The 23,700-nt window shown below is 48.7% G+C and overlaps 1 protein-coding gene across 1 annotated transcript in view; it reads right to left on the bottom strand.

Annotated features, from left to right (window-relative positions):
• Positions 1-3,711: 3,711 nt before the first annotated feature.
• Positions 3,712-23,700, bottom strand: part of TMEM51 (transmembrane protein 51) — a 50,724-nt gene continuing 30,735 nt past the window's right edge. The window contains exons 2-4 of the mRNA XM_068538934.1: positions 11,488-11,562; positions 6,964-7,507; positions 3,712-4,851 (exon numbers count right to left, since the gene is read on the bottom strand). Coding sequence (XP_068395035.1) covers positions 4,446-4,851; positions 6,964-7,301 — 744 coding nt within the window. The 5' untranslated portion in view covers positions 7,302-7,507; positions 11,488-11,562 and the 3' untranslated portion in view covers positions 3,712-4,445. The remainder of the gene's footprint in view (positions 4,852-6,963; positions 7,508-11,487; positions 11,563-23,700) is intronic.

Here is a 23,700-nt window from a genome sequence, read left to right as displayed (position 1 = left end):
ACAAAACAACTAAGGTCCTTCGTGCAATTTCCACAGCACTCCTGCCTTATAGGAAGAGTCCAGAAGTGTTCAGATCAAAGTGGGGGCTGGTCTCTAATGAGTTGAAGATTGAGCCCTGTGTTGGTTTGCTAAACATAGTAATGAATTCCCACAAGCTTAGTGGCCTAAAACAACAAACGTATTCTCTCATGGGTCTGGGGGCCGGAAGCCCCAAATCAGCATCAGCTGGGCTGCAATCAAGGTTTTTCAGGACCAAACTCCCTTGGATGCTCTAGGGAGGAGTCCATCCTTTGCCTCTTCCAGCTCTGGTGGCTGCTGGCATCCCCCCCCCCTTTTTTTTTTCCTCGCTATGTAGGATTCCCATGTAGGGAAATACAATAATTTATATGTGCATTTTCCTGTTGATGGACATTTAAATTGTTTCCAATTTTCAATATGATTTCTTTTTAAAAAAATTTTTATATACTTTTTAAAGGTTACTTTACATTTACAGTTATTACAAAATATTGGCTATATTCCCTGTGTTGTACAATACATCCTTGAGCCTATTGCAGACCCAGTAGTTTATATCTCTCACTTCCCCACCCCTGTATTGCCCCCTCCTCCCCCTCAGCGCTGGCAACCATTAGTTTGTTCTCTATATCTGTGACTCTCCTTCTTTTTTGTTATATTCGGTAGTTTGTTGTATTTTTTAGATTCCATATATAGGTGATATCCTACAGTATTTGTTTTTGTTTGACTTATTTCACTTACCACAATGCCCTCCAAGTCCATCCATGTTGCTGCAAATGGCAAAATTTCTTTCTTTTTTAAGGCTGAGTAGTATGCCATTGGTTATATGTACCACATCTTCTTTATCCGTTCATCTCTTGATGACACTTAGGTTGCTTCCATATCTTGGTAATTGTAAATAATGATCCTCCGAACATTGCGGTGCACGTATCTTTTCAAATACATGTGTTTGAAAACACGTGTTTTTGTTTTTTTCGGATTTATACCCAGGAGTGGAGTTGCGAGGTCATACGGTAGTTCTATTTTTAGTTCTTTGAGAACCCTCCATACTGTTTTCCACAGTGGCTGCGCCAGTTTACATTCCTACCAACAGTGTGCCAGGGTTCCCTTTTCTCTAAAAATTGTAAATTTTCTTCCTAGGGGTAACTGAGACAATAGTTCAATAATAACATAAGATCAGGTGAAGTCTAAAGAAATTTTAGAAAACCTGGATAAAGTAAGAAGACATCTGTTCGCTGGCATCTGAATGTTAGAGAGACACCAAGACATGTGAGCCAAGTTCTGGAGAGAAGGGAAACACAGACGCAAGCTTGACGTTTGGTGCAGCTTTTCTCCTTGGGGCATTTGCTGATTCAAATGTTACAGCCTAGGAGCTGAAAAGCCAAGGAGTTCAAAAGACTCTAACCGCAGAAGCTGCTGGCATCCCTTGACTTGTAGGTGCATCACTCTAGTCCTGCCCCTGTGGTCACTGCCTCCGCCTCTTCTATGTATATAATCTCCTCCTGTCTCTCACTTGTAAGTACACTTACAGATGGCATTTAGGGCCAGGATAGTCTCAACTCAAAATCCTTACTCATATCCGCAAAACTTTACCTTGTAAGGTAACATTCTCAGGTTCCAGGGATTAGAGCCTGAGATCTTTGGGGCCACCAGTCAGCCCACTGCAAGCCCTAAACTTCTTTCTCTCCTGAGGAAGGTCTAGGCTGGGCAGACACCCTGACAGACATCTACCAGAGGCCAGATGGAGAGCCCTTTTAGAAGGTCATTTCTCAGCTCATTTGGAACCTTGCTATTGCCCTTTCTTTTTTCCTCCTGTTTGTCCTCGCATCAGGGGGAAGCATTAAGAGTAAATGAGGGGCTTCCCTGGTGGCGCAGTGGTTAAGAATCCGCCTGCCAATGCAGGGGACACGGATTCAAGCCCTGGTCCGGGAAGATCCCACATGCCGCGGAGCAGCTAAGCCCGTGTGCCACAACTACTGAGCCCACGTGCCACAACTACTGAAGCCCACGCACCTAGAGCCCGTGCTCCTCAGCAAGAGGAGCCACTGCAATGAGAAGCCTGTGCACCGCAACGAAGAGTAGCCCCCGCTCGCCGCAGCTAGAGAAAGTCCGTGTGCAGCAACGAAGACCCAACACAGTCAAAAATAAATAAGTAAGTAAAATAAATTTTTAAAAAAAGGAGTAAATGAATAGCAAGTCCAGCCCAGAGATACAGGGAGAGGCACAGGCTGGCTCAGGGGTGGGCTGGGACCAGACCAGGCCTCCGGGTATCCCAGGCCACCGAGCAGATACCCGGTGCTCCGGTATTGCAGCTCCCTTTTTTTTTTTTTTTTTTTTTAAATAACAGCTCCTGTTTATTTATTTATTATTATTTTTTAATTTATTTTATTTATGGCTGTGCTGGGTCTTCATTTCTGTGCGAGGGTTTTCTCTAGTTGCGGCAAGTGGGGGCCACTCTTCATCGCTGTGCGCGGGCCTCTCACTATCGCGGCCTCTCTCGTTGCGGAGCACAGGCTCCAGACGTGCAGGCTCAGCAACTGTGGCTCACGGGCCCAGCTGCTCCGCGGCATGTGGGATCCTCCCAGACCAGGGCTCGAACCCGTGTCCCCTGCATTGGCAGGCAGATTCTCAACCACTGCGCCACCAGGGAAGCCCGCAGCTCCCTTTTTATAGATGGATTTACATAAGGAAATGAAAGGTTGGAATTTAGGCACGGTTGCCAATTCTGATGTAAGAAGGTGCTTAACTTCCTAATTGCCGCTCCTCCTCTCCCACAGGAGCTTTTAGGAAACATCAGGGCCTGAGAATGTGCTCTTCTAACCACCCTCCTAGCTACACAGACCCCCAGCAGCCTGCTCCACGCTTGCCAGGACCAGGAAGGGAACTTTTTTTTTTTTTTTCTGGGCTGCGCCACGTGGCATGTGGAACTTCCCTGACCAGGGACTGAACCCGAGCCCCCCCGGCATTGGAAGCGCAGGGTCTTAACCACTGGACCACCAGGGAAGTCCCAGGAAGGGAACTTTGGACTCAGATTTGTCTTCCCAGACTCCCACTCCACAGTCAAGACCGTGACCCCAGACGTCCCTGATCCTCTCATTCAGCCCAGCCTCAGCAGTCTGCCATCCCCTGCATGTTCTCGTTTGTTGAATTTCTCTCCTGGGTTCTGCAGGTGGGCACTCTGCCCTCTCCACGAGGACACGCTCACTCTGCATGATCATACAGCCCATCTGGGCCAGTTCTTAGGAGAAGAACTGTCACAGGATGTTTAGCTGTTGTCTAACAGCTAACAGCTAACCCAGAACCTTCTGTTGGGCATGTGGGTTGACGGGGACAGTCTCACCTCTTGGGAAGCACAGGTCCTCATTCAAAGTCTGAAAAAGCCCTTTCCACTGAGTGGCACACTAGAGTGTTTAAGAACTCAGGCCCTGGAGGCCTAGGTTCAAATCCCAGCTCTGTCATTTCCAGCGGTGTGACATGGGGCCCTTTAATTAACCTGATTCTTCGTGAACTAACCCACAGGAAGTAATACCTGGCTTGGGTACAGTTGAAAATGGGATAAATATGTGAGGTGCTTAGCACAGCGCCTGGCATATACTAAGTGTTCAGGATATATTAGCTAGTATTATTCTCATCAGTGAGATTTCTCCCTAAGCAAGTCAGTATTGGAAGAACTGCTAAAGTAATTCAGCACCAAATGTGTGACATATAAAATATTTTATTACAAAAAGCTCAGTTGCAAGGCATTTTAGAAGGAACAGAGCATCCCAGACGGCTTTCCTTTTTCTGCCATTACACAGGAGAGACTAGTAAAGTCTACCAATTAAAACTAGGATCTTATGCATCCTCAGGCTTTGGGCCCTCAAAAGAACTGACGGCATCAAGGGCTCTGAGAACCCCACCTGGGTCTCACCCCAGGTTAATCATCCAGCCTCTCATTCGGCTTAATTCACAAAACGGGCCCACGTCCTTTCTATAAAGTGGGTCATCTTTCCTACCCACAGTTCAGGATACCAGGGAAAAAGCGAAGGTATAACTTGTTTTCTTTTGGAAACAAAACAGTCCTAGTGGAAGCAAAACAAAACCACAATCTAAACCAGTTGCTAGGTATCCTTTCCTAATTGGAACGAGGAGTGTCGTCACTGGCGATTCAGAGTCGCGGAAGGACACGGGGGAAGATGCGGGCGCCATCCCTTGATGGGGTCACAGCATCACGAGATCCGAAGCAGCAGCTCTTTCCAATGCACCTACTATGTGAGGTCCTGGGGGCTGCAGAGTTGCTCCTGAATCCCAGAACCCCCTCACCCCCCGGCCCCGTCCAAACTGCTAAGTACACACCTGGCCTCTCCGCTTCTCAACCGTGGCTGAGTGGCTTCATTCGGGATCTGTTGGCGTGGAGGTTGAGTGACAGGAGGGAACACGCCCGGGAGGGGTCGTCAGTCCGGGGGCCGGGAGTCGGGGGCCTTCTCTTGGACCTCATCATACTGTGGCGGGGGAGTCAGAGGCTCGATGGACGGAGGAGGCATATTTTTGTCTGGCAGGTTGATCCTAAAGTCTTTGAGGTGCAGCTTTTCGGATTTTATCCTTCGAACTTTCAGCGGCTTCAGGCGTTTGGCCAACTTGGAGTTCTGCCTGTCGGGGGGGTTCCCTGGGCTGGTCTCCACGTCAGCCCTGGTTGTGGTGGGGCTTGTCTCATCCAGCCCCGTCAAGGACTCGTAGGAGGGGAGAGAGATGCTCATCCTGGGGTTCTGGTCCGGTTCCCTCGCTTCCGAGTAGTTTGTGCTCATCACTTCCTCGTAGCTGGGGACGTAGTACCTTGAGGAGGCCTCCTCCTCCTCTTGGCTGCAACACACCAAGCACAGACACGGGAGTGTTAGCCTGCGCTCAAGTCATTTCAAATCACAAATAGATGGACTCCAGATCCCGTGTTGCCACTGGGACCACGTAGGCCAGCCTTGTAAACAACAAATGTGTCCAAGAAGTAATAAGAGCTAACACTTCAACTGTTGGCTATGAGCCAGGCACTCTCCCAAGTACATATGAACCAATGTCACCTTCCTAATGATACTATGGGTTAGGTTCTATTAGTATACCCATTTTACAGATGGGGAAATGGATACATTGAGGTTAAGTGACTTGGTCATACCTTTAAGAAGTGGCAGGGCAGGAAATGAATGCCACACTCTCAACTACTACACCATATCATCTGGGAGTTAACCACCCTTGCCTTTTAGCCTCACACTTAATAGCATGCTGGGTGGGCTATTCCGATGCCCAGCTGGGCATCCTTTGACCAAAGACAACATAAACATGCATAAAACAGCTGCAAATTTGAAGCAAAATGGTTGTCCCTGGGTAGAGAAGGAATATCTGGAATGTAAAATTTACATGTATCTCAAATTATTCTGTAATTTTGTCTTCCACGTTCACCATTAGACTCAAAGGATAGGTCAGGTCCTCAGCCTTACTCTCATTTGACTGTTGAAAGAGAAAACCAAAAGGTCAGGGCAGTTTTTACACATTTATAGGGAGTAATGCCAATAGCCACTTTCCAGCACCCTACACTTGAACCTGTATAGGGGATAATGGCCAACATCAGAAACCTCATTGTTTGCCTGGGCTTTCCTCTCATCTCCTTTAGGAATGAACCTGTGAGCTCATAGCCAGGGTGGGTAATGATGGGTGACTGATTTCCTTCTTTGTTCTTTTCTCTATTTCCCAAGTTTTCTAGAATATGCCTGATTATCTTTTACTCTCAGAAAATCGGTTTAATTTTTCCAAAATAAAAACAACTCCCGTCCCACTTTAAAGATAAGACATTCTTACTGAAAATTCAAACGACACAGAAAAATCTAATGAAGGTAAAAACATCCGAAATTGTTCCACCCAGAGACAATCACTGTTAACATTCTGTCGTATACCTTTCCAGATCTTTCTCTAATCCCAGAGCTGCAACATTTGATGTGATGAAAACCTTTCCTAACATGCTGTGTTATATAGAACCTCCTTTTCTCAATGTGGTGGATACGAACCCACGTTAGCAAATATAGATCAGTGATGGCTGTGTAGAACTCCACTGAATGGGCATGTCATACTTTAGCTCGACTGATGGATATTTAGGTTGTCACCTACGTGTCTTTGCTATTCTCAGCAATGCTCTGATAAACATATGAGCACAAAACCCTTTGCACTTGTGTGACTGTCTCCCAAAGATAAGCTCTTAGGAAGAGAACTGATAGGTGCACACATCTTTAATATGGCCTCTTTCTGTGAACGCCCCTTCTGTAAGGTTATGTCAATCAACACTCTGATCAGCGACCTACTTCCCTACAAATCTCCAAGCCCGGGGGCAGTCCATCTGGGCCAAAATGAAAGCCAAGGAATTACGATGCCTTATTTTGGTTGTTTGCATTTCCTGGCTAATGAGGTTGAACATCTACAGTGTGAATATCTATGAAATGCTTGTTTGTGTCCTTTGTCCATTTTCCTACTGATGTGTTCCTCTTTCATATTCATTTGTAAGGGCTCTTTTTATACTAGGGATATCAACCTTTATCATAGGTTCCCCAATTTACCACTTATCTTTTAAATGTGTTCGTGGCATTTTGGGTCAAAGAGAACACTACTTCCCAACCTCTTCAACTTAAAAGCATAAACACACAGGACACTGGGGTAAATGGACAAGCTTCCAAGTGCGCAGGCTCTGGCCACCCCGGGAGCCATGCAGATCCCCTGGAGGTGTCAAAATCTCGACACACCTGTAATCCATTCAAGCCACATTATCTGGGAAACTTTGGGATCGAAGGACAGAGTTATCTGGAAAATGATAAACTGTTTTGCAGAAGCGTGAGTGGGAGAAAGCCTCCTAGACTAAAATGCTCTCGTCGTTGTTGAGCCCCCGCGCGTGTGGGTGTGCACGTCATCTCCCGCCCAGGGCGGGTGGCCAGGCCTCACCTGTCTTCCTCGTGGGCGTGAGGCTCGACCCCCGGGTGCTGGATGTGTGCCAGCTCCTCACCGTGCCGCTGCTTCCTCTTGTCACGGACACTCAGGCAGATGGACAGGAGAAGCAGCACCACCCCGGCCCCGACCAGCACATACGCCACGGAGAAGGTCTTGCTCTTAAGAATGCCGCTCCCTGTCTCCGTCTTGTTCCCCTGAGCGGTTGGCTTTTCGGTGGCGCTGAACCCGGGGACCAGGTTCCACATGGCCATTATGACCCCGAGGACCAGCATCCCCAGGCCAATGGCAGTCAGCGCGTAGTGCGAGCCGTTGGCCTTGGACTGGGCCATCATGCCAGCGCGAGCGGGGCGAGACCCGGGTTCAAAGAAAGAAAATAAATAAATAAAAAAAACAGCTGCAGCAGCAGCAGCCACAAAAACCCCTTAAACGCCTTGCACTAAATCCCTAGCGCCACGCTAAAAAAACAGCAGCCAGACTCTCAAGGGATGGTTTCAAGCAAAGGTGAGGCATCCCATGCGGACAGCTGCGGCTGGGAGGTCTGGAAGGAAAGCGGAGAGAGGAGAGAGGAAAATCAGTTCTGATTCCAAGTGCTCTGGCGAACACAGCGGCTGTGCTCCTGAAGGTGGGGAGAAGCGGGACTGAGTCACAGGCCCTTGCTGGGCTCGCCTCTGATGCATTCCAGAGGTCCTACGTGCTCCTGTTCCTTCTGTGATCCGCCTACCCCCACCCGAAAAGGAAAAGCGAGACCTTTCCCTGCAGGAGGCCGGAAAGGCCAGAGCTGCAGGGCGTTCAAACATTTTGTGGGATTTAATGAAGTGCAATAAAATCTCACGTCTTACCGGGTATGGCGAGGAGAGTAAATGATAGCATGCCTGAGCCATGATCAATAGTTGTGACAGAATCGCCTGGCTGACCGGCATCGGTCAGTGATATGACCCGGTCCGACAGCCGACCGCGGACCCTCACCACCCTCAATGGCTCCCTATTTCCTGCAGCACAAAATCCAGGCTCCTCAGAATCACGCTCACGGCCGGCTCAGCCTGGCCCTGCCTCTCCCACTCATGTCGCTCCTCGCCCTCCTTCGCAAACCCCCTCCAGCGTTTCTGCCCTTCTCTGATCGCCGGGGCTCAGCTGCCCTTCTGTGTGTCCCGCAAGCCGCCAGCAACTACCGTGGCAAGTCTCTCTCTTTCCGTGACCACATCTTCTTCACTCTGCTCCTGGGACATAGCAGGGCCCCCCAAAAATGTCTGCTGAATCAAACGAATGAAATGAACAGAGGCCAGATGAAGCTGTCCTGCAAGACATGCTTCTTTTCAGCCACATGGAGTTTTGCTTTTCTTAAAGGGGCAGAAGCCTGCACATCTTTCATCTTAGCTGCTGTGCCCAGCTGGATGAGAAACCCTGTCCCGTGAAGCAGCTCAGAGACCTTGTGCTAAAGGCAGCGGTCAGCCGTCCTGGGAGTCCGTAACCATTTGCTGGCTGGGAGAGGGAGCCAGATAAGCCAGTGACTTGAAGAGTTGAGTGTAGAACACTTTCAGGGGGCGGGGGGACCAGCGAGCAAGGCTCCTGGCTAATTACTCCTCAAATACGTTATTCCTGCCTAAGCAACTTTTGCAGAACAGTAAAACTTTACAGCTGTTTTGATGGGCAAGGTCCTGTTTGCCATTCTGCATTCTTTCCGCTCCTTGCGAAAGGACGGCTAACCAGGCCACGTGAAAGCTGATGCTGCCGAGATATTTTCTCATCAAGCACTGGGCTCCATCTGAAACTGGCCACTTTGTTCAAAAATACTCTAAAAATAATTGGGATAACATCCTCTATCGGCTTGAAGTCAGTTCCTTCTCTCTTTTTTTTTTTTTTTTTTTCCACACAACAAATATTTCTTGTGCGTCTGCTAAGCAGTGTTAGGTGCTGGAGAAACACTGGTGACCAAGTTAAGGATTGGGGGGCTTCCAGGCCAGCAGGAAAACAGTCTACAGGGAACAACAAAGTGGGAAGAAAGTGCAGGAAATGTGGCACTAGGCAGCTGGGTGTCTTAAGTTAGGCTGGAGGGCATATGGAAAAGTCTCTGTGAGAGAAGCCCCACTTCACATAATAGTATCTGCATCTGCCCCTGAATGCATTGGGCACATGTGTGTACATACATGCACACCCATGCATGCATGCTGGTATATGACCATGCACATGTATGCATACAGAGCACTGAACAGGGAGCGCTGGCTCCATCCTTACTGATTTTCCCCCAGGGCTGGTTGGGCCCACAGATGGTGAGAGGGGCAGCTCTGGCCTTTGTAGGTGCCTCTGCCCTTCATCCTGGGATTTCCTTGCCCAGATCTTGTTAAGCAACTGTCCATTCCTGCTGGAGACATTTGCAGCGAGACCAGCTGGGAACAGTCTATGGTATACACAAGGCTGTGTGTTTCTCACATCACTCACAGCCAGCGAAGGGAAGGAGGGGTTTGGCAGCCGCAGGAATGCACCGGTCCTGCCAAATGTATTGGAGACAAGGCCAGACTTGGAGGGCTCCGTGGTGGAGAGGTGCAGCCCAAGCCTCGTGCTGGAAGCAGGAGAGATGAAGAAACCATTTCCTGAGCACCTGCTCAGGGCCGGACAGGCAGGCTTCGTACACAGGAGGCTGACAGCCTGTTTATTAAACCAGGGGCCGTGTTATCTCCCCCTGCCTCCTCTTCTCATTAATTCTCAATTCAAGCTTTGCCTTATGCTGTCACGTGAGTAAAACAGGTCCCCGATGAGAGACACGGGCAGAGATGAACATGTCAGAATTAACACATTTTTGGCCTGTTCTCAATGACTGAAAACAGGTACTAATACTCAGTGTGGGTGAGGGTGTCGGGATGGGCAATTTCATACAATTTTTCTGGATGGCAAGTTTTGGCATTCGTGGATCAAAAGTTTCAAAAATGTTTATACCCTTAGGCTCCATTTAATTCCCACTTCTAAGAGTTATGCACAGGGCAAGGATATTCACCATAGCATTATAGTAGCGAGAAACTAGAAACTACTTAAATAGCCAATAATCTGGATATGGTTAAATAAAATATGGTACATGCACTTATTCAATTATGGTCTCAAAGCAGCTAATGATACATTTTAAAGTCAAATAAGAGTATGTTCAGTGTGATTCTAATTTTAATAAAACTCCATACATGGGTCTGTAGATAGGAATATACAGGGGAAAGGGCTGAACGATCCTACTCATGTTAAAATGAAAAAGATACAATATATTTTCATGTATGCAAACACATATGTAAAATCCCAGAAAAGGGGCACATTCCAAACTTGTGCCAAAGATTGCTTCTGGGGATGGAGGGGGCTTGGGAAGTGTAACTTTTACTCTATGTCTGTATTTTGAATTTCCTACAATCAGAATGTGTTGTCACAAGGCAACATAGTTTGGTAGTTAAGTGTGAGCTTTGGAACGAGGCTGCCTGGACCTGAGTGACCTTGGACAAGTTACTTAACCTCTCTGTGCCTCAGTTTCCACAACTGTAAGAATGGAGATAAAAGCTCTCTAGGACGCACCTCATAGGAGAGTTATGATAAATAAAAAAGTAAGTGGACCTAAAGTACCTAGAATAGTATGTGACCAGCACACAGTAAATTCTTACAGAAAGGTTTGTTATTTAATATTATTTAAAGCCCTGCATTCTCAATGGGGTGAGATCACCCATAAGGGGGAAACAATTGGCTCTTGGGGATGGTGCAAAATAATCTTACCTGTTACAATAGTTTGTGGTCCTCCAGATACCCAGCATGTCGGCAGCATTAAAATTTCATGGGGCAGGGGTTGGGGGAGCATTACAAAAAAGAAGGTCTAAAAAGACTCCTCGGGGAAGGAATGATAGTCGGGGAAGAAAAGGTTGAGAGACACCAACGAATGTATTATATTAAATTTCAAAACACTCAAATTATACAAACCATGATGTTTACAGTTATTTTCTCTGTGTGCTGGGATTAGAATGATTTTTATTTTCTTTTTCTTTCTGGGAGGATAAGAATTGGAAAACACAGAAATGTGTTGCTTTTCAAATAAGAAAATGAAATAAAGGTGTTTTTGGCGGGGGTTCATGGCAGGGTTATGCGTCCAATGGTAGCTTAAAACTGTTGGTCGTTTCCACCCTCCCTCTGGAGACCAGGATCTCGACGGTTCACTGCGGGTGTGGAGACACAGTTCCCCGAGGTGCAGCTGGCAGCTATTTATCTTGTTTCTGGCTTGTTGACCCACGTTATATTTAGCATGGTGTTCTTTCCCTTCCAAAAATAATGGAAAGAAGCTAATTTTGTGCTTAGAGAATTTGGACCACATAGTTTCCAAGATGTCCCTAAAACAGAGGAGTCTTGGTGAACAGCCTGGGGTCCCAGCTCAGCCGGACTCACCTCTGGACCCAGGAGTTGGATCCATCATGGCTCAGGTTCAAGGCAGCCCTAAGGGATAAGTGAGTGATCCTGTATCTGGGTTTTCAAGAAAACGGTGAACCAGTTAAGAGAGGCACCTACCTGTTGTTACCTAGGGAGCCTCCAGGCAGGCCTGACAACAACTCTTCATGCTAAAATCTTGAGTTAAGGATCCACCTGTAAAAAACCAGAAATGCAGCTTTCTAAGTAAGCTGTGAGCATGTCAATTTGAGGCACTCCTGGGGGAGGCACGTGTTTGCTTTTTGAAGGGAAGGTACATGCAAAAAAAATTCAAGATTCTGTACCAAGAGTGGGGCTGCAGAAGGATGACGATATGGTGGCTACACTGACAAAATCCTTCCATGGTTTTCTCCATCTTACACAAGTGCTCCCGAGAGTAAAAGGAGAAGAAGCACTCCCCAGGTCATTTTATGAGGAATCTGTAATCTTGACCCCAAAAGCGACAAGGCAGGAGAGGAAAATGACAGGTCAATTTGATCTGCTAGCACAGAAACAAAAATCCTAAACAAAATATCAGCTAATGGAATCCAACATTTTTAAAAAAGGTTTATCCCAAGAAGGTAGAGTTGATTCAACATTAGAAAATCGAATAACGTCATGTCCCAGGAGAAAGGATAAACCACGACGGCAGCTGACTATGCAGTTATAGGCCAGCAGAGTACTACGCAGCTGAGAAAATGAATAAACTGCAGCTACATGCACCAGCGTGGTCCATTCTGACACATGTGAGGTTGAACAGGAAAGCAAATTGCAGAAGAACACACACAGCGTGATTCTATAATATTTATATGAAGTTCAAAACTAGGCAATGTATTGCTTTATCTTTGTAATTATTAGGAAGAAAGGCAAAATTATAAACTAAAATTTAGGATAACAGTTATCTCCCTGGAGGAGTGAGAAATGGTGTTGGGGAGGAATAGTGAAGGGTACAAGGATGTTTATTAAATTATTTCTTAAACGTCACATATATCTTATATATACTCTTTTGACTGGCTGGAGTATTTTGCAATAGGAGATTCTGAAAGTCCGTCAATGTCTTTCCATAACTCTTAGCATAAAATCTGAACTCCTCTGCTGTGGCCTTCAAATCCGACCAGACTAGACTGGGCTCCTGCCTCTCTCATATCTTATCTCTTGGCTCACCAACCCTCTGTGGCTTCCTGTCTGTTTCTAGTCACACTAAGCATATCCTGCCCCAGGGCCTTTGCACTTACTGTTCCTGATACCTGAAACTCTTCCACCTGTCTCTTTTGTTTGTCCACTTCCTTACTACTTCTGTCTCTCAGCTCAAATGCCACATCCTCAGCAAGGATTTCCTCGACCACACTATAAATAATGTCCCCTCCCTCACCCAGCTACTCTCAAGCCCCATGCTTCAGTCCCTATGACATTCCTTCTCATGGATGGATGACATTAACTCAGGCTATGATCGTCTTGTTTTGCTTTCCTGTTGCTTCCTTGTCTCCCCCAGTGGAGTGTAAACTCCCTGAAAGTAAGTTCTCGTCTGCCTTGTTCACCTCTGTATGCCCAGCACCCAGCATAGTGTGCCAAGACCATACCAGGTGCTTAATAACTATTTGTAGAATGAATGAATGACTATCTAGCAAGTTAAAAAGTTTAACTGATGTCCCATACCAATTAGGGGAAATGCCTAGTCCAAGGTTGGCACCGAGGAGGAGAGGATTAGATAGAGCTAATTTTCAGGATACCCAAATCTTGTGTCTGTATGCAAATGATTTGCCAGCAGCATGGGAAAGGCACCCAGGTTAAATGTGACTTCCATTCTGACCCGAGATGGTGACTCTTATCAATATTCCCTGGTGGGGTTTGAGGTTTCAGCTGGTCCCTGGTCTTCCCAGCACATAGGTAAGCACCCAGAGCTTTGTTCCTCCAACCTGGGCAGCTGCTGTCTTTATTCCCGTACATTTTTGACCAAGTAGAGCCAGAGCCAGGGATTTCCCTGGGGGCAGGGGAGGGGCTGTGCCCTGGGGACAGTAGTCACAGCTCTGACATCTGAGTGCTCACCAGGCTGAGCTGGGGGTGGGGTGTTGGGGGTGGTCATTATCACCAGTCCACACTTGGATTAGAGTCTCTCTATATAGACATAGAGACAATATGAAAACAGTGATTAAAATAAAATCAAACGGTAGAAAACAGCACTGCTCTGGCTGAAACAGCACAGGGTTCCAAGTGTTGATGGGCAAGCCTTCCCTTGCCCTGCTTCTCGCTGAATCCCAGCAATTCTCTGGGACACAGTTTAGAAACCTGGGCTCTGATCTAGACCCTCACGTGGCCTTTGAACTCTGCCCTGTGGCCCCGGAAGGCACAGTTCCAGAAGCGTCCAGCCCGGCCAGCTTTAGGGGGAGGAGATCTCGGCAGTCGGAGGTGTCTGGCAGCACAACCGGCCCCCGTGACAAAGAGGCTGCTTGACCATTCTCCCCGAGCCCCAAACTCTTCCTGCCAAGCTGCATAATTGGGAAAGGGATCCCCAGCTCCATTCGCAGGAACCAGGCTGTGCTACATTCCCATCACAAAGGAAGAATTCAGTGGGGCCCTTTGGCCAAGTTTCAGCCCACAATCACTTTTGTCACCAAGTTCCAGTCCCATGCCACAGGGAAGGGGTGGGAGCGAGAGGAAAGTCTCTGAGCCACCGCTGCCGCTGCCCCTGTCCCGCCTGGGAGTTTCAGGCTACCTCCCCAAGAGCCAAGGTGAAAGGGTGTCGGGTTCCTATTCTTTTAGAACAGGTTCTTGTAGACTGTGCACTCAGGAAAAAACGAAAAGCACTGTGCAAATGAGTCCTAAAGGGAGAGGAGAGAGGAGGGCTGCCTGAGCCGGAGAGCGCTGATGGGAAAAAGAAAAAGAAAGGATATTGAGTAAACTGCGAGGCAGAGTAACGATAATAATAGGAACAGATCAAGAAGGAATCAGGCACCCTTTCTAAAGGCATCCAATCCTCACAGACGCCCTTCAAAGATGATTAGCCCCACTATATCTGAGTCTCCGAGAGGTTAAGTAATTTGCCCTGGGTCACACAGCTGTAAGCTGCAGATTCAAGTTTCACAATCAAATCTAGCTGACTTGGAAGCCCACCTCCTTTCCCTTGCACCACACCAGCCCCTGCAAGGCCGAGTCCCTGTGGGCCACTCCCTGGGTGGGGCACGTGGGCCACTCCCTGGGTGGGGCACGTGGGCCAGAAATGGGCAACGCACAGTTCACCCCTGGAGATACTTCATCACCGAAGCATGAGGGGTAACGTATGTGCATTTCTTAAAATGACTTTTTAAAGAATTTGTTTCCAACAATTCCTGGGTCCCTACTGTGTGCCAGGGGCTTTGGGGGATACACAGATGTGTGAGACTACCTTTACAGTCCAGCAGGAAGACAGGTGATTCTTTCTTATAGAAGGGAAGTCAACATCAGGTAAGAGGGAACGTGCGTTGGATGCCGACTCTGTGCCAGGCCCTCTGTTGAGCTCTTTCCATGCATAATCATTTAATAGTTATTAGTTCTACCTAGGACACTGAGGTTCAGAGAGGCGAAGTAACTGGTCCAAGGTCACGCAGCTAGGCAGGGGTAAGGTATGTCTGATTCTAAAGCCCATGCTTTGCACCACTAAGCACTAAAACGGGGTACGTAAAATGAGGCTACAGAGAGAGCGACCAATTCACTTTGTAGGGGGCAGGAAGGAGGAGGATAAAGCAGCAGTTTTGCAGGACCTGGAGGCATCTGTAACCTTTCCTTGGGCGGAGTTTGGGGGCAGGAGGAGATAAGGTGTCCCGTGGGAAGGGTTCAGCCTGGGAAAGTGCACAGAGATGGGAGAGCAGACACCTCCCAGGATGCACCACTTCTTGCAGAGAAAAGAGGCAGCTTCCCCTCCGCAGTATAACATCAGTGAATTTTATAAGACCTGACGTCTCCAGCCTCCTTGCTAATCCATTAAGTGTTGGTGAAATTAAGGAAGGCAAATTCAAGACTGAAGACTCCAGGAGCCATAAACAGAAGGAGCAAGTTAACAAACCAGGTATCTTTTCTTCGGGAGCTTGACAGGGTATCTTTCTCTAAGCAAGTGGCTGGCGTGTGACCCTACTTACAGGGCTGGCGCTGGGCACCCAATCTCGAGGGCTCCAGCCACACTCAATATTTCTCGGGAAATGTGACATCCCCGTGTGTTCCCTGCCAGGATGGAGTCTGAGAGCTCCTGTCACCATCAAAGCGAGTCTGACACCTTGATCCTTCTCCAGGCTCTAGGGATGAGCCACCAATGGCCTCCCGCTCTGGTAAGCAGGGCCGAGTACAGGGCCGAGTACAGACCACCCAACCCGGCCGCCCCGACCCCAGCCCCAGTCCGCCGTCAGCACCTGTGAAATATCTGCTCCTGCTTCCTGGATCCTGACCGTGTGCCGGGCTCACGCTAAGCGCTCTGCACGGGTTAGCTCATTTTTTCTGCCCAACAACCGTATGAGGAGGTCCCCATCTTCGTCCACGTTATCACTTAATACACTGAGGCCCAGAGAGGTTGAGAAACTTGCCCAGGTCTCACAGCTTAGAGGTGGTGGCCCTGAGCACAGTCTCCCCGTTCAGAACTTCCTCATCCTCGGAACAACAAAAAACCAGCCTTTCAGCCAAGCTTGATTAACTCCGATCGAGGCAGGGCAACATCCCTGTTACTAAGGGCTGGCTCCACGGTCCCGCCACTGAGGCTACCCTCTGGGCACGAGGATGAAGTTAAGCGAGATGTCACGGCTGACCTGTGACCAGGAACACAGACGTCTGAGGCTCAGCTCCGAGTCTGGGGAGGCGGGAGGACTGGGGACCTGGTGGGGAGAGACCGGAGTGCGGAGCACATCTCACCTCGCTGCCCCCGGTCAGGGCACTGGCTGCCGGCCAGGCTCGTGTGAACCTGGGCACCGTCTGGACACACCATTTGTCCTTGTGCAGCGGGCCGTTTTGGACACCAACTTGATTCGTTTGGTTCTTCCTTCTCAAGAGGCATTTTGCAGCACAAAGTACAGGAGGGCAGAGGAGAAAACTTCTAAAATCGGGGACTACGGAGGTTGACTGCAAGGGTCAACTCCACTCACCATGTGGTGGGCTCCGGACCAGAGGCTGCGTCCGTATCTCAGCTCTGCTACTTAACTGTTACCTAGAAGGGTGAATTCTTACCTCTCTCAGCCTGTCGCCTCATCTGTAAGAGGGGAATGATACTGGGATCTACCTCACTGGGCTGTTATGCGTTACGAGCTCCAAGTTTGGAGTTCCAGGTACTTATTCATGCACTCAACAAACTATTCACTGAGCACCTACCACGTGCCAGGGCCCGTTCAAGGGCTGGGGACAGAGGAATGAATAAAACAGGCAGAAGCTTTGTCTCATAGAGCCCACAGACCACCAGCCTAACAGAGAAAAGGCTATAGAGTGTTGGCTGGTGATCTAAGCTAGAGGAAAGCTGTGATGCTGGGCTGGGCGGGAGGGAGAGCTGGCGGTGCCAATTTCAAATCTGGTGGTCAGGGGGACTTCTCTGGCAGTCCAGTGGTTAGGACTCTGAGCTTCCACTGCAGGGGGCGTGGGTTCGATCCCTGGTTGGGGAACTAAGATCCCTCATGCTGCGTGGGTGTCCAAAACATAAAAAAAATAAAATAAAATCTGGTGGTCAGGGAACACAGTCACTGGGTAAGGGATATCTGAGCAAAGACTGGAAGGAGGTGAGGGCTCCAAGGACGCATGTGGGAGATCTGGGAGAAGGGCACTTCCCACAGAGGGACCCACAGAACGAAGGCCCTGAGGCAGGAGCCTGCCTGACAGTTTCCAGGGACAGTAAAGATGATGTATCAATGAGTGAAGGCATTAAGGGCCTTCTCCCAGTGCCCAGCAGAGAACGACGGCTCTAATGACACGTCAGCTGTCATTTACACACCCGTGGAGGCGGGTGAGAGGCCATCCACATTTAAAGAGGCCCAGAACGGGTGGGTCGCTAATTCAAGGCCATTTAAGTTGGGGACAGAGAAGAATCCGGGGTCCACTTCAGGACTATTTGCGACTCACCACCCTGTGTTTCTCAGAATTTGGGAGGCATGTGGGAGGCTGAATAATAGCCCCCAAAGATATGCAGATCTTAATCCCCAGAATTTGTGACTGTTACTTTATATGGCAAAAGGGACTTTGCAGATGTGATGACCTCAAGGATCTTGAGATTAGCTGGGATTATCCAGGTGGATCCAGTGTCCTTATAAGGGGGAGGCAAAAGTCAAAGGAGGAAGTAGGAAATGTGATGATGGTAGGAAGAGGCTGGCGTGATGAGAGGTCACGAGCCAAGGAAAGCAGGCGGCCTCGAGAGCTGGGAAAGGCAAGCACTCGGATTCTCCCCTAGAGCCTCCAGAAGGAGCCAGCCCCTCCGACACTGTGACTTTAGCCCACGAAACTGACTGCAAGAGAATAAATCTGTGTTGTTTTCAGACCCCAAGTTCGGGGTAATTCCTTACAGTAGCCACAGGAAATGAATACCGGCAGCATTCGTGCTTATACCTTTCTATGGGCACCTGCCAACACTTGGACTGTTTGGTTACCCAATAGTTGGTTTAATCAGGCACAGTTCCTTAGTCTTGATAAAACCAATCTCTTGGTGAATTTTGCACCCATTCCTTGTGGGACCAGGTTGAAGGGAAGCTGGGCAACCCAGCGTTCCTTGACCTGGTTTACAGGTTAATCCGAGATTCCACTCTCGAGCCAAGTCTGCACCTGTTCTAACTCTGCTGGGATAGCAACTGTGATAAAGGCTAGCCCTCTCAGGCTGGTATCAGCAGGCTCTTCTAGTGGCTCAAAGCTACAGTTCCTAAACCCTGGGGACGAAACAAGGCGGATGTCTATTTTACGTGGTCTTTATATGAGGGGCTTTAAACCAAAACCAGAGGTGTGTAGAGGAGAGACAGACTTTGCAGAACCAAAGCCCTCCCCGTTCCCAGGCCTTTATCAGACTGGCCCTGATTCTGGAGACTACGACACAGCCTGAGAAAGTTTATCCTGCCCATATCTGGACATTTTCTTTTTTAGCTACAGCAAACGCTGCCTCCATAGAAGTGGTTCCCAAACCTTCTGCCAAGAGCCCTTTGGGAACACAGCTGAGCTGTCCAACACTCTCCCCACCCCCTCTTCTCCACTTTCCACCTGCAATTCCTACTTGAAGCGTTTTAGCCAGAGCTGCTTTCTCCAGCCCCCTGGCCTCCGCCTGCTTCTGATTTTTAGGAAGTCACTTGTCACACTCAATTCTTTTTCCAGCGGTTACATTTTGGAATTGTAGCAACACCCATGAACATTTCCTAAGCACTCACCAAGTGCCAGGCACTGTGCTGGGTGCTTTCCATGCATTTTTTATTATTATTAATAATTCTGTTTATTATTTATAAAATTTAGTATATTTCATATAAATATTCATTAATGAGTTATTATTACTATTTATTTAATATAATTATATTTTGATTTACTCTTTACTATCCTGTTTAAATTTCCCCAAAACCCTAATGAGGAAGTTTCTATAATGATCCCCGTTTCGCAGATGAGGAAACTGAAGTTCAGAGAAGTTAAGGTACCTACTCAAAGTCACACAGAGAATGGTACAGCAAAGGTTCAACCTGGATATGTCTGATTCCAGAGCTAGCATGCCCCACCACCCACTGCCTCCCGTCCCAATCCCCACACTCCGATGGAGAGCCCCCTCCCCACGCCCCGGCCGCTGGAAGCCCTCCCTAGGCCGAGCTCAGCCTCTGTGGTCAGGACGTAGAATTCCTTGTCTTCCTTCCCCTCATTTCCCCTCCATAAGAACCAGCTTCCCCCGTGTGAGTTACTCAGTCCCCTGTAACCCTGATACTCATCTGGACAGACTTGTAAATAATTGACACTGATGTTTAATCATAAAACCAGAATCGAGGTTAAACTGGGGCAGCCTGCAGGAGAGGAGGAGAAAAACAGCTGAGGGAGGGGGGGGGGGCTTGCTTTAGGGGGCTTGGGACCTCTTTCACATTGGGAGATAAAACCAGAACTACCCCTGGCCGAGAGCTTACTACCTCCATGGCATAGCCCATGCTTTCCAACATCTTCTCCCTTGTTGCTCCCAGCAGCCTGTGAGGGAAGTGATGCCATAACCCTCACTTTACAGAGAGGTCAAGGCACAGTCAATGTAAGGGCTGGAGTTAAATCCCTCTCTGTCCAGAGGTGATTAGGACAGACAGAATCGACCTCACAGGGCTGAGGAGTGAATGTTTTATCCACATTAAGTGTACAGTGCTGGGTAGTGCCAAGACATGGTGCAGCAAGGGAAGGATGACATTTGGATTCCCCCAGCCTGTTACTGGCCCACACTCACCACCACCCACTCACTCCCCCAGGTTTTAAAGTCCCCTAGGAACTGAAAAAGACCCATTCTACTTTCTTTGCAACCAACAGGTGATACTGCAGTGGCCTCTTCATCTACAGATAAGCCCCGACGAAACTGCTGCGGCACAAAACGATTTCTCAGGGGCCTCAGAGCGCACAGCTCGGCTGCTTTTCCTCCCTGCCATCTGATCTGTAAGTGCCAACCAGGACCCAGCTAAGTGCTGGGAAAAGGGTGACCTTTTCAGGGATGTGCCAGACACAGCTGGCTAAGGTGAGATGTCACCTGTAGGGCACAGTTCACCTCCAAGCATAGGTCACCTCCTGAGAGAAGATAACAACTCACTAGCCTGATACTCAGTAGGATGGTTTTGTTTTGCCTGCACGTGGTTCCCAACATCCACTCTTCCCTTCCTCCATTGTTAAGAAAACTCCTGATGCTCAGTTTCCTGTGGCTTATCCAGCTTCTTGGGCAGCATTATCCAGCTTCTCGGGCAGCTGGCCGTGCCATATGACTAAATTCTGGTCGACGGGATATAAACAGAAGTGAGTATCAGGGGACAGGGTCATTCAGGAAGGGTTCTTAAATGGAAGGGACATGTCTTCCCCTCCCCCACCCCTTTCCGACTGGCTGTAATGCAGATATGATGGCTGGATCTCAGCAGCTATGCTGGAACATGAGGTAGATGATGGCAAAGCAACAAGACAGAAGGGGTATGGGTTCTTGGTAATCACAGAGCTAGCCTCCCAGCCCTGGACTGCTGACCTCTGGACTCTGTTTACATGGGAGAAAAACAAAGATTTATTTTATTGAATTTACAGTTACTTATGGCTTTTTACCACCTAAACCAGCCAAGACCTGGTGAATAGTAACAGTGAATTTATTTGTAAGACTCAGTATGGTCTTTCCAAGACAGCCAGAGCCAGAGGTGGGGAAAGAGGGGAGCCTGGGCAAAGAAGCCAAGAAGGGCTCCTCAGGCAGAGGAAAAGGTCCCCAGAAGGTACAGGGTCCAGAAGTTCCAGGAGGAGGTGTCAAACAAGGAGGGGCAGCAGTTAGTCTCAAGCACCCTAGAGAAGTTCAGAGGATGCTGTTGTCCCTGCCCAGTGACCGCTCCTAATCCTAGTGCAGCAGCACTCTAACTTTCCTTTGCCAGGGCCTCTCCACTCTCAGCCCAGGTGTCTGACCCAAACTCTGGCTCCACAGGTGGGCATATGCCCCAGGCCTGGCCAATCAGGGCATTGTATGCCCCTGGGATGGTTGCCCCGGGGAGGAAAGATAAAATGGAATGGGGGAGGGGAGAAAAAAGAAAACGAAATAATAACAACAATAATAAAACACGAGAGTGGCCCAGCAAGGGCCACAGACGATGATGTGGCACAAAGTAAGGGCTGGATTAACCCAACCTTCTGAGCTGAGGCCCAGCACCTCTGCCCACCACCCCACAAAGAAATGCTGGTTCCCCAATTCCACAACAACCCAGCCGTGAGAAGACACGGAGCTGAGTGTGGGCAGTGTAATCCCGAGCTGATTGTGGTAGGAATGGACTGAGGGCTGCTCAGCTCCACTGGGCGGTGCGAGTGACACCAGTCACACCCAGGTGGCTGTTGGGATGGCCAGTGGGAATTCGCTGTATGCAAGGGCTTCACTGTCCAATACAATGGCCACTAGGCACGGGTGGCAAAGGAGCTCTTCAAATGTGGCTGGTCTGCAGTGAGATGTGCTGTAGAAGTGTAAGATACGCCCCAGATTTCAAAGACTTAGTAGGACAAAAAGAATATCTCATTAACATTTTAAATTAATTCCATGCTGAAATGATCTATTTCAGATATACTGAGTTAAATAAAATATATTATTAAAATTAACTTAGCCTGCTTCTTTGTATCTTTTAAAAAAATATGGTTCCCATTTAAAAGTTAAATTTAAAATTACATGTGGGGCTCACATTCTATTTCTATTGGACAGAGCTGCTCTGAAATGTTAGCTCTCGAGGCTGGGAATTTCTGTCTGCTTTGTTTGCTGCTTTCTCTCAGTCCTGGAACGGGCCTGGTCCATGCAGGAGGAGCTGAATAAATGTTCACGAATGCAAAGCGAATGCAAAGCATGATGGGGAACTCCCTGGGGATCCAGTGGTTAGGACTTGGCACTTTCCCTGCCATGGGCCTGGATTCGATCCCTGGTCGAAGAACTAAGATCCTGCAAGCCACGCGGTGAGGCCAAGAAAAAAAAAAAAACTTAAAAAAAAAAAAAAGCATGACATAGTGGTATCATGGAATTTAATAAAAGAAAGAGTAGGAGACTTCCCTGGTGGTCCAGTGGTAAAGAATCCACTTTCCAGTGCAGGGGACGCAGCTTCGATCCCTGGTCGGGAACTAAGATCCCACATGCTGCGGGGCAACGAAGCCCACGCACCACAACTAGAGAGCCCGCATGCTGCAAACTACAGAGCCCATGTGCTCTGGAGCTCACACACCACAACTACAGAGCCCACACACCCTGGAGCCCTTGCACCACAACTTAGGGAGAAGCCCGCATGCCACAATGAAGGTCCTGCGTGCCGCAACAAAGATCCGACGCAGCCAAAACAAGTTGTAAAAATAAATAAAAAAATAAATAAAATTAAAAAAAAATTAAATGAAAGAATGAGTGGCTGACCTAGCGGCGTCGTGAAAAATATAGAGTCCGTTGGACCTTTGTTCAGTTCGGTACACCCACCCCTGGCAATGCACTTCACCTCCGCAAGCCTCAGTTTCCACATCTGTAAAAGGGAGATGCTGCTTCCGAGGACCCAGTGATGTAACCAAGGCCAGATGTGGCCCAGAACTGGAGACTGCTCGCTGCCGCCGCCCTGTGTGTGGGAAACCTGGGAAGGTGAGAGGCTGGAGGGCTCTGCCGAGGCGCGGTTGCTATTTTGGGTGAGTGAATGATAAACCCAAGTGACGTGCCAGGTTGTGGCCTCCGGCAGCTGCTAAGAGGTGCCTCTACCGCTCCCGCGGCTGGAACCGCAGCCCGTTTCCCCGTCCAGACGGGCAGCAGCAGCTTGGAGACAGGCCCAGAGCTGGTGTCAGCAGTGACTGAGGACCAGGGGAGGCACCCTCCGTGGGCACCTGTCATGGTCCTGATTGGCGAATCCCCAGGGTGACAGGACAGGCTGTTTTCAGAGGCCTGTCCAGAGAAGAAATTAGTGGTGAAACATGCATCTGCATTTCAGATGGGCTCCTTGAGAACATGGGGGGGCCCGAGGAGGTGGGGAAAGTGGCTGCAGCAACACCCGGCAGGGGCTCCCGGGGCCAGGTGAGATGTTGAGGACCAGTGACTGCTCGCCCTTTGACCGTCAACACAGATGGAAATCTGATAAACACCTATGGACACCCCCCGCCCCTGCCAAGAAGGGCTGTTAGTTTCCTGTTGCTGCTGTAATGCTGCAAGAAATTACCATAAATTTAGTGGCTTAAAGCAACACAAATTCATTCTCTTACAGTTCTGGAGGTCAGAAGTCTAAAATCAAGGTATCAGCAGGGCTGCATTGCTTCTGGGGGGTTTAGGAGAGAATCCGTTTCCTCGCCTGCTTCAGCTTCTAGAGGCCGCCTGCAGTCCTCGGCTCCTGGCCCCTCCTCTCCATCTTCCAACCTCCGCTTCTGTCGTCACATTTCCTTCTCTGACTCTGACCCTCCTGCTTCCCACTTACAAGGATTCTTGTGACTACATCATGCCCATCTGGATAATGTGAATCTGCAGAGGCCCTTTAACCATACAAAGCAACATATTCACAGGTTCTGGGATTAGGATGTGAACATCTTTTGGGAGGGGAGGGTCATTATTCATTCCTAATTTCATTATTCAGCATACCCTAAGGGCCCCCAGGCACAGTCCTGTACATCAGGGGTTCACTGGCATTTCACTGACTGTCTGCCAGGGAAAGCATCCCCACT

This window comes from Eschrichtius robustus, chromosome 3, assembly GCF_028021215.1.
Source record: "Eschrichtius robustus isolate mEscRob2 chromosome 3, mEscRob2.pri, whole genome shotgun sequence".
In the NCBI taxonomy this organism is placed as follows: domain Eukaryota; kingdom Metazoa; phylum Chordata; class Mammalia; order Artiodactyla; family Eschrichtiidae; genus Eschrichtius; species Eschrichtius robustus.
The sequence above is the reverse complement of the archived record's forward strand: the minus strand, read 5'-3'. Positions and strand labels throughout refer to the sequence as shown.